At 39.0% G+C, this 11,944-nt stretch overlaps 1 protein-coding gene across 2 annotated transcripts; it reads right to left on the bottom strand.

The window, feature by feature from the left end:
* Nucleotides 1–1,895: 1,895 nt before the first annotated feature.
* Nucleotides 1,896–9,500, bottom strand: LOC108701370 (homeobox protein DLX-1). Of its 2 annotated transcripts, XM_018235906.2 has the most exons (4): nucleotides 8,209–9,500; nucleotides 6,987–7,772; nucleotides 6,270–6,469; nucleotides 1,896–5,011 (listed from the first exon to the last, which is right to left on the bottom strand). In XM_018235906.2, exons 2-4 carry the CDS (start codon nucleotides 7,285–7,287, stop codon nucleotides 4,757–4,759), a joined length of 756 nt encoding a protein of 251 aa, XP_018091395.1. In that variant the 5' UTR covers nucleotides 7,288–7,772; nucleotides 8,209–9,500; the 3' UTR covers nucleotides 1,896–4,756. The 2 variants fall into 2 exon arrangements, with proteins under 2 accessions (XP_018091395.1, XP_041432643.1); XM_041576709.1 differs by lacking the exon at nucleotides 8,209–9,500 and having other exon boundaries at nucleotides 6,987–7,892.
* Nucleotides 9,501–11,944: the final 2,444 nt, after the last annotated feature.

The raw sequence follows: 11,944 nt of genomic DNA, 5'->3' as shown, positions 1-11,944 counted from the left end.
GCTTCACATTTTTTGAATAAGATGGGGGAAAAAATATCCAGAAATTGCATTTTGCCATTACAGGTTTTTATGCAGAAGGAAATGCTTCACTTTACCAAGTAGCACATTCTATAAAGACATTTGATATTAAAATGGGTATTTTAATCATTGTAAATGAAGTATTGTTCCAAAGCCGGCTTTGGGGGTTTCATAATTAAAATATCTATTATGGAAATCGCCGAATAAGGCCCTTAATAAAGAGCTTGAGTTAATCAGATTTAAATTAATATTAACATTATATATGAATGTATTGTGCGAGGAGGCACATTAGGGACAGACTGTGTGTTTCTATACAGCCCTTGTTACTATATGACTGTTATTATATTCGTGTTACAATAAAAGCAAAAGTTCTGCTATTTATTGTGCGCCTAAAGCAAAGTTGATTGATAAATGAATAATGTAAATTGAAATAGCCCTGTTATTATAATTACTCAGGATAAATTATTTTGACAGAAAAGTTGTAGACTGCAATATTTGCTTAACTGTTTAATCCATCACAGCTGGGGATTGGAGGAAATGCTTTATATTAATAAATGGGTTATTTTTTTTTCTTTTATGGTATACCATTCTAGAACAGTAATGTTTGTCCAGATGGAAAGGGAATCCTGCCCTACCAGCATCCCCTCTGCAATAGCTGCAAGGCCACAGAATTGCCATTCCTGCTTTAGAGCAAATATTTTAAATCCTTATTAAAAAGGCAAAAAAAATCTGTAGGGTTTATTAGCTAAATCATCAATTTGGAAAACACGTACTTTGAAAGTGAGCTCACAATGAGAATAACATTGTACCTATCAGTCTGCCACTCTGCTCCTATTTACTGATTTACACGAGGATCATGAGATGGGCACTTGTGGCCCCTAGAGGCTCAGTCTGTGGGGCAGGATAGATGATGATGATCATGATGATGTGTTTGTGGGAAACATCGTGCCTTTGTTGATCTGTTTTTTTTTTTGTTTTTTTTTATCAATCTGAAACTTGTTTTCCTGTGTTCTGGTTTTGAACAACCAGATGTTTCAGAGCAAGAATGTCACCTTTTCCCATCCTCCAGTTGAGGACTACAACTCCCAGCATTCTCCAAAAACGAAAAGCTTTGTTTATGCTGCAAACTAGACCATACAACCCATCCCTAATCCCATAAACATCATCCCATAAACATCTATATCTATTTTCCTCTTTTGCTCAATTTTTTTTTTTAGGATGTATAAAAAATAGTTATTTGCGCCTTTATGTGAATTTTGTTGGGAACGTGCAATGTGACAATACATTTAATAATTATACACAGCACATGGTCACCCTTTGTTTTAATACGGCTGGGCTTACAGGGGATGTAAACGCAAAAAAATAACATTTTTGCCTAATGCAAAAAAATGTAACTTTCCAGTATAAATCGATTTTTAAAACTTTACATTTATTAGCACATGTAATTGCAATAGAAAGTAGTAATGTATCCGTATTTGCGCTGCTGGACTCTTGAATCAATGTAGAAGTCAGTTTTCTTCCAGCCATGACTGTATCATAAGTCAGAATTCGTAGGGCGAAGAATATAAAACGACAGACGGATACAGCTTTCGATGTTAATTACTTTTCCAAATAATCCTAATTGATCATTTTTTAATGACTATAGATTTTTAATATTTGGTTATTATTAAATTTTTCTCTCGTTAAAGTTTTATTTCGAAGTTTACACCCCCTGTATGGTAGAGGAGCAATCCAGATCGATCACCTAACGGCCTAGAAACCGTATTTGTAATTATATATATAGAGAGAGAGAGAGAGAGAGAGAGAGAGAGAGAGAGAGAGAGAGAGAGAGAGAGAGAGAGAGAATTGAAAAAAAAAATACTGCACTCAGGTTTAGAGTAACTGATTTTAATAGAAAAAAAACAAAAGAATTCCCAACGTTTCGATCACATCATAGTGATCTTCCTCAGGGGAAAAAATGCCTCAAATTGGTATTGATATATATAGGAATTGAGTTAATTTAGCTTAATAATCAACATCCGTGTCCAGAGACTGATTTCACATTCGGGTTTGTAGTCACGGCGCTGTTTCCATAGATCACATGGTGGGGAAAAACAGATCAGTGTAGGGAGTTTTAATGAGCGCAAATAACACCATTTTCTCCAAATACTCTTTATCTCTGAATATTCCCCATGTTTACTTTGTTGTAACTTTTTTTATCAGCCGAGATTATGATTATTTCCATATTTTTAGTGTGTGTATACAAATTCATTCTATATCTGGGTTAGAATAAATATCAACACAGTTCTGTAATTATTGCATCTCAGAAGTATTATAAGCTATTATCGATCATGTGCTTGTAAATTCGTATTTATTACAATTATGCCTAAAATCCTGCAATTATAGCTTAACTTCATTGCCAGTACAGCCATAAATATGATTTTTGTACGTGCAAAACATATTGATATTTCCTGTGGGCATTAAATCAAATAACGAGTAAAGTGATTGAACATGTTAATAACATCAAAACTCTACAAGGAATCTTTTTCAAAACCATATTTTACTGGCTTTAAACAAACTTTATAACTTATTTACAAAGTTATTTTTTTCCGTAAGATACAAAGCAATAATTTAACATTCTCAATATAAAACTAAACTTCTGACATAGAAGAAACACTAAACACAATTGATTGAAGGAAAACACATCATTTTCAGTTTGTTTTTTTTGTCTCTTCACAAAGATTTCAAGAATCGTGGTTACAGGAACACAAAACAGAAATGGGGCTAAAACCTGTGCAACATGTTTACAGAACGATATTAATAATATGTACATTTATACTTTGCGCCCAGTATCTTAGCAACAGCAGAGGTTTAACCCCTCCCCACACACACACTCACTCACACTCACTCACAAACTCACACACTACTCTGCAATGTGGGGCTTTTCTCTTTCCCGGCACATAAGGGGTTTAGCAAAGGCAAGGACAGGACATACTTCTACTGGCATTTATGGAATGGCATCAGACTTAAAGGGACAACTGTATAAAGTCAAGGGCCTGCACGGCTCCTGGTACTGTTGGAATGCAGGAACCCACTTTTTTAAATAAATTCAACTGGGTTGGACTTTAACCTCCTATTTTAGCAGACAAGAACTGGGATTAGCAGTGCAACAATAGCTGGGGGGCTGTTGGTCGGACACCTCTGATGTATACATTCAATATCCAACAGGTAACCTACCTTAAAACTAGCCCTGATGGCCTGGCTCCTATCCTACCAGTTTCTCTTGGGGATAGAATCACTGTACATAACAGGCCTTGTACTGTAACACACTGTCATAGTGAAACTGTTACTATAATCAACACCCAAAGACTGAAGGTATTACTGTAACTAACACTGTAACTGAGTATTACTGTAACCAACACAGTAACAGTGAAAGTATTATTGTAACTAACACTGTAACTCATTATTACTGTAACCAACACAGTAACGGTGAAAGTATTACTGTAACCAACACTGTTACTGAGTATTACTGTCTGTAACCAACACAGTAATAGTGAAAGTATAACTGTAACCAACACTGTGAGTATTACCATAACCAACACAGTAACAGTGAAAGTATTACTGTAACTAAAACTGTTACTGAGTATTACTGTCTGTAACCAACACAGTAATAGTGAAAGTATAACTGTAACCAACACTGTGAGTATTACCATAACCAACACAGTAACAGTGAAAGTATTACTGTAACTAACACTGTGAGTATTACTGTAACCAACACTGTAACTGAGTATTACCGTAGCCAACACAGTAACAGTGAAAGTATTATTGTAACAAACACTGTAACTGAGTATTACTGTAACCAACACAGTAACAGTGAAAATATTACTGTAACCAACACAGTAACAGTGAAAGTATAACTGTAACCAGCACTGTGAGTATTACCATAACCAACACAGTAACAGTGAACGTATTACTGTAACTAACACTGTGAGTATTACTGTAACCAACACAGTAACAGTGAATGTATTACTGTAACCAACACTGTAACTGAGTATTAATGTAACCAACACAGTAACAGTGAAAGTATTACTGTAACTAACACTTTAATGGTGTGACTGTGACAGTAAGATGATAAATGCCTGCCTTATATGAATACCAGAAGCTCTAACAAAATAAGCTTCATTTGTAATATGGGAAATTATCCTGAATATACGTTTTCGGAAAACTGTCTTATTTCGTGTGTATTGAAAAACTATATTCCCTTTTTCTTTAATGGTTTATTTTAGCAATAAGACCTGTATCCAGCAACCTTAACAATAACCCATTATATTCATCCCTTATAAATAAATAGTTTAGAATTTACTGGCTCACCAAAAAAAAGTAACTATCCCCCATGGGAGAGACCACCGATTTAAACAACAAAATCGGTTCCATTGAGGAAGATATTTAAAATATATTTTTGACAATAACAAAGTTTGGAAAATAACCAAGACAATGACAGACATGATAAGTCAGTGTTATTCACCCCCTGCCCCTAGAAACATGTTTTGGTCCTTGTGCCCTAGGTACAGTTGCTCCTCTTCCTTATGGGGCCAGGCAGAGAGGATGGGGAGATGCAGAGTCTGCTGATCTCACTGTGTGGGTACCAGCCCGGATCACGTGCGTTTGCTGTGTTTTGGAATCATACAAAGAATGCAGTAAGTCTGATTGCTCCTCTCCTCTGGACACTTTTACCCTCTCATGAAGTCAGACCATGGCATCACATCAACTGAGATTGCTGCATAGCTTCTTGGTGGGCTGAAGGATACCAGGAAGTGTAGCTTGGAATGTAAGCTCCTGGGGTTCCAGAGGAAGTCTTGCCAGAGGAGGCATTGGTGTTCCATACAGGGGCCACTGATGGGGAACTGCTAGAGAGGGACCTGCCATTAGCCAATGCGGTGCTGTCCAACGCGGCTCCACCCTGTTTCATCAGTTTCTTGAATTTGGATCTTTTATTTTGGAACCAGATTTTAACCTAACAGAGGGGTAAATAAACATATGGTTACATAGAAACAGGTGCACTATTGCCCCCAAAGACAAGGGGCTGCCCTCACTGCCACAACCGAAAGGCAGATCATGTAACACGCGGATATCCATGGATTTGGGCACTTGGCTGTCTTTGTCTCCTCACACTTACACTGATGTATTATCCAAGCAAGTACAGCTATCAGTATACACGTATATTTAATAGGATTATGTCCCTGCGTTTGTATGTGCAGGGGACACAGGCCAGTGCTTAATATCCATTTTACTAACTGGAACCTGCGGATATACTAGTGGGCTTGTCTAGACTCATTTAAATGTGTGTGTGCTTGTTATTATTATTATTATTATTATTCACCTAAGAGCAAGAACTCAGAATGCTTGATAACTATATGAACCAGGTGGCAGATAGTGAGACAGAAATAAATGAAATACTGTGTATTATAGGTGTATGGCATGTGGCATCTGTAAAAGGGCCGAGATGGACAGACAGACAGATGATGGGGGAGGCATCAAGGGATTATAAAAGGTTTATAAAGTGACATATTCAACTATTTCATATATATATATATATATATTTAATTTCTTCAGTATAATTTATGTTCCCATTTCTGCTGTACATATACATGGGTAGTCACTCTATATACATTATATACGTATTATTATAGAATATTTCTGTTATTGGGACATATCTGCGCCTATAGTAGTTACAGCAGTGCTACAACATTGTGTGGCCACATACATTCTCCCTATTCGCGGTCATTTACAAAATGATAAAGGAATTCGCAAACAAATGACTGACCCCTGCAGTGTACCACACATCTGACATTCAATCCATTGGCACTGGCAGTTGGGAAGTTTTCTAGCACCGCCATAGAAACGAGTGCATCCAGCACTTTCTCAGTATAAGTCGCCCCTTGGCCATTTCACATTTGTGCTATTTTTTTCTGAACGAATTCACTTTAATGATAAATCATAAAGAATAATCGCCTATCATTCCGCCCGTAAATTCCGCCAGGCGAGGTGTAACTTCCAGTTAATTCAACTGTCAGAATTGCAGAGCACACAGATGTTATTATACAGGCGGTGCCAGGGCTATGCACTACGTTGTATAGTTGTTCTGTTAATTATTAACTACAAATTTCACACTCAAAAGGGGTTGTGGGAATTGCGGCGGGCTGAGGCATTTAGACAGCGAGGGGTTACAGGGATTCTATGGGGTCAGCACAGTGTGTAGGAGTCATATGTACCTGTGTCTGAGTGAGTCCCAAGGAAGCGGCCAACTCGGCTCTCTCGGGCAGTGCCAGGTACTGGGTTTGTTGGAACCTCCTGTTCAGAGCCTGGAGCTGGAGGCTGGAGTAGATAGTCCTGGGTTTGCGGATCTTTTTCCCTTTCCCGTTGAATCGAACCTCTCCTCCTTCGACCACAGTGCTCTTTTCCGTGTCGGGCCCTGCACAGCAGCAGCAGCACAAGCACAAAAGTCAGAGCTCAAGTACAAAAGTCATGGGCACAAAACACAGAATGACAAAATGCAATATGTCAAGTTTCTCTGTCTCCTATAGAGCCCAGCTGCCTCCTGTACAAGTTTTGTGTTGTTGTTTGCAAGTTTCCCCCTTTCATTCCAACAGGCTGCAGTTTAGCTTTAATTACCCTTAATTGCATACATTGTTTCTCGCGCCACGCAATAAATAATTAGTGCGACTAATGCGCGCACATCTGGGCTGGGGTTGCTATGGGCGCTGCGCACGGGACTGGCGGCTAATGCTGCTGCTTCTCCCGGAGGAACCGGGGGCTCCAGAGAGAGCGGGAAGGTATAGGGGACAGAGCGGACAATATCTGTGGCCTGGGATCCATTATAGCATTGCCATACAGCTGTTCCTAGGCTTCCCATGGAGCGGGGCAGGCAGGGGACTAAATGGCAGCAGGTTTGTTCCCCTATACAGACACATAGACACACGGTACTGTACCTGGCTCCTCTAAGCGGCTCTGGCTGAGGCTGGAGCTGTTGGGGTAGGACTGCACGGTGCTGATGTAGGGGCTAGAGGAATGGCTGCTCACCGAGTTGACATATGGGTAGCCCAGGGCTCTAGAGAAGGACGAGGCGCCGCTGTACGAAGTGTCGTGCTGAGAGTGCAGGCAGTGCATGGAGTAGTGGCCGTGAGACATGGGGGAAGGAGGCATCTGCTGGTTCGGAGGCCCAAATTCCATGAACACCGCCTTGCCTGACACCGGGCTACTAAGGCTCTCTGGCATGCTAGTCATGGTCATTGCTTCTCGCTTCCCTCCAGCCTTTATTAGGATAACGATATTGCCCGGGTCCCCCCTTGTGCTTTCAGGGGGTCCTCCCGCTAAACGAGTGGGGATCCCAATTTAAGAGGAGCGGATTTTTTCACTTTCCATTCATAAGAAAATGGAGTTTGTCTCTTTGGGGAGGAAAAATAGGAAATAAAAAAAAAAGTCCAAAGCGCGGGGCTGTGGGAGCTCCACCAACTCGCCCAGGAGCTTTGACTCAGCCCGCTTTGCATATTCATGAAGCGACTGCGCTTATTGGTCAGCCGGCTGAATCAGAACGCTGTGATTGGATAAAGCGTGCCTCGGGCTGTGCAGCGACTGGGGAGTGAGCGTGGATCTACCACTGGTTGTGTGGAATGGAGAGCGGCGCGATCCCAATACAATCTGGGAGATCGGCCACTGGCACACACAGGCCGGGGACACTGGCAGGGCACAAACGCCCGAGTTCCTTCTGCTACAAACTGCAATATAAATCACAATCAATTAAACCCAAAATAACTTTGTTCCAGCCCAGTGATGCAATAAATCAGATAACGTAATAAATCAGATAATGTAATAAATCAGATAATAAAATAAATCAGATAATGTAATAAATCGGATAAGGTAATAAATCAGATAATGTAATAAATCAGATAATATAATAAATCAGATAATGTAATAAATCAGATAATGTAAACATGATATACAAACCGGTGACGTCAGAGCCACATCTGAACCCCTCCCCCTGCCCTAGTGCACCTGGGCTAATTACACATCAGGAGGCATCAAACTGTGCCACAATGGCATGGGGCCACCCCTTGGCACCTACAGTCTACAAATACTTGCATATAATATAAAGTGAACTCATCTTTCTTTCACACACCTCTCCCATAATTAATAGTTTATCATATGACTTACATGATGGTTTGCAAACTGCTGCTCCTGATAAAGAGAAATGAGGCACTCAAACGATTTCCATCTTGTGAGGTTGATAACGACCCGGACCAAACGATAAACATTAATGATGGTGATTAGGCTGCATATCAGGTGGAATGACACCTGCACGAATACGAATTATAATCACCTTATAATAATTGTTACAGCGCGACTAATAATCAATCACGATTCATAGAAAGGGAATGTGAAACCCCAAAATAGAATTTTTTTGCTCGATAAACATTCATTGTTTTAAAGATACTTGTACGTTTAATTTCGATAGACATTTTTGGAAACAATGTAGCAGAAGGCAGCAGATTTTACTAGAGGAGAAGAAGCACATAAGGCTGATTTTAGCTACATTATCCGAAGCCAAGAAACAATGCGCAAAGGGACGGAAAATACTTTCAGTTGCACTTACACATAGCGCTGCCAAATATGTTGGCGCTATATCAATAATATACAAAGAACTTTAAAGCCATTAGATATTTTTAATGAACGCCCGTTAGAAAGGTGATTAGAATTACATTTTTTCCCCATTCCGCCAAATATTATTTTTAGATTATACATGTCCTTTAAGAGACTGTCTCGAGCAATAGAAAGTTGTGTTCGGACATGACTGGGGGGAAGCTACAGGCACTAGGGCAAAATAAATCCCACGGAGAGTCCCAAAACGACTCGACATAATTAGAAAGTGTTGGTAATTATTTCATTGCTAATTTAGCGGTGTGACTGTAGCAGAGGGAAATGATCTTGTGAAAGTTCACACGTGCAGCTGTAGCAGCGAGTGACTCGTGCGATTAATTCTCCTCTCTAGAGCTGTGATCCAGCTGAAGCAGCCTCATTAGCATAACACTGATGTGTCATTTTCATACGCATAATTAGCCATATATTTAACAATAATAGCAACACGCTGCCGCTCATTATTAAACAGCCTGGGATCTGATCCGGCCTGATCTGAACTTTCTCAGTCCCACCTACAGTATAATATATATATATATATATATATATATTGCTCATGAGCTCTTGCTGCCCAAAAGCATTTTTTTTTGTTCCTGCAATAAAAATAATAAACTAGATTTTGGCCAAGGAAACAACAAAATATGTCTGGGTGATCATGGAGCAATTCTGTGATACCGATATCCTAATAATACAGTGTTTATTTTATAAAATGTCCTGCTGCTGGCAGATAACAGGTATAGCAGAATGATGCTCTAAGGGTGGCTGGGATGTCATAGTAAAGACTGGTTGTCAAGAGGAGAGACATATTAATATATATATATATATATATATATATATATATATATATATATATATATATATATATATATATATATATATATATATATATATATATATATATATACAGTGAGAGATGTTACAGGTGCACTGGGGTCTCTCTGAGAATCAGTCTGTACACAGGGACACACCTATGTGGGGGAGGGGCATCAGGGTGAGGTGGACAAGGGGCCCCTGATAATGACTAAGTGCCAACAGGTAATTGATCATTATTGGGCGATTACCTGATTTTTTTTGTATGTAAAGTTTGCAATAATTCCTGTTTCCCCTTCATTACTGTTTGGAAAGAGCAATACTCAGACCACTGGATAATACAGACATTGGATAAGAATCTAAGCAATATTATATAGATGGACGGACAGACAGACGTTTTGGGGATAAGAGTGTGGTTACTATTCCTGAAAATCACGTCTCACACACTGACTTGACCATTTCTAGTTCCATAACATTCACCTAATGGTTCGATTCGCCTATCAGCGCATCTATAGAACTTCATTTCAGTCGCCTATACAATCTGAATTTCAGTTGAGTTCAACAGAGCATCTTTCAATATTATATCTGTCAGTATTTCAGTTGTGAGTTTGGCGGTGCGCCTATCTATATATCTCTATGCTTGTCATTGCAACTGTCAGTGCACCTCTATTTATTCATTTAAATCGTGTCTGTCACTTCCTCGACTTCACTTCATGTCACTGGTGGTGTGCCTGCCCATGCACCTAAATAACTATTTCACATGTGACTTTGGCAGGGCACCTATATATCTTCATTTCAGTGGATGTAGATAACTTCGTTTCAGTTGCAAATTGTTGGCAGTTGAATAGTGTATCTAATAGTGCGCCTATATAGTTTATACCAATGAAGTCTGTCAGTGCACCTATTGAATTCAAATGTTACTTGTGAGTCTGTCAGTACCAGTGTGAGTGTGAAGTCGTTTCATTTATATCAATTAAACCTGCCAGTGCTCCTATAGTCATTTCTGCCAGTTCACCTATACAACTATAAACAATTAAATTAGATGCAAATCAGAGCACCCCCCCACAGACACACACAGAAATGCAATATGAAACAGAGACGGCAGTACAGTTTTCATAATATATGCAAAGCCCATTATTGTCTCCAGTAAAACTAAAGGATTTATTGTGTATATCAGCAGCCTTTATAATAACGAATAGAACTGTGTACAATAATAATACTAATACTATAACCTCTGTGTAATTGCAAGGCAAGCAGCTTGTTACCACCCCAGTGGGTAAATCATTAAGGATTAATGAAATGATTTTTGGCTGATGTAAGTACTTACAAACTATTGATCGATTAGACAGCAATTAAAGCAATATTGTGGGAGTTCATAGAATAACTTAGAATCCCAAATATATATATATCGCTCAGGTTGCCCTGGTGTTACATTTGCTGTTTAATACAGTAGAATAAATCAGATGCACGAAACTGGGGAAATATACAGTTTGGACATCATGTTAAAATATAAAATGGATGTTACTAAACGAAGGAAACAAGCCATTGTGCAGAGGTTCTTTGGTACACCTACATTAGGCGCAATCGTGCAAGGCTCATGTGCTAATCCAGATGGCATGGGCACACTCCTGTTGTATTCAGAAATACACATCAAATATGCCTATACAATAGCAGGAATAAAAAGCACACGATTTAGGATATGCTCTAAAAGCAAAATAACCTTGAGAAATGATTTAATAAAAATATGAGTTAAAGTGAAGATTCCTGCTGACAAGTAGAATAGGGAGAAAGGTGAGTAAATAAGAGATCTGGCTGGTGCTGGTGGTTATCGTGTTGCAGTGAGTCAGTTACCAGCTCTGATCACCTCTCGCTCAAGCCTCTCCCAGACCCGTACAAGTGGCGCTGCCAACGCTATTTCTGTAGCAAATTAAAGCGCTTCAATGCAGAAGGCTGATTAACTGCTCCTAATGACTCAGCGCTTGCTGCACCCACAATAGCGCTGCTCCTCGCTTCTGTGCTGCTTCTTATTTTCCCATTGTGCGTGTGTTTGTCATTATGTGGTAATCAGGGCTAAACCATATCCAGTGCTTCTCTGCATCCAAAAATAATGTTATTTCTTTTCTCACTTTCCCTAGAAAACAAAATGTACCCAAGCGGTACAATTTCTTTTTTTTATAGTTAAAAAAATACAGTTCCTTTACATTTTTGAACTGCCCTCTATATACTCATGCAGAAATAACTGCTTATTGCACCCAGCATATATAACTACACGTGTGTTATCTAGATGTGTGTATATATATATATATATATATTTTCCTATAGCTACACAAAGGCACTAGGAACACACAGTATATCTCTCTCTGTACATGTATGTATATATGTATACATGTATGTATGTATATATATATATATATATATATATATATATATATATATATATATATAT

Source organism: Xenopus laevis, chromosome 9_10L (assembly GCF_017654675.1).
Source record: "Xenopus laevis strain J_2021 chromosome 9_10L, Xenopus_laevis_v10.1, whole genome shotgun sequence".
Taxonomy (NCBI): Eukaryota; Metazoa; Chordata; class Amphibia; order Anura; family Pipidae; genus Xenopus; species Xenopus laevis.
The sequence above is the reverse complement of the archived record's forward strand: the minus strand, read 5'-3'. Positions and strand labels throughout refer to the sequence as shown.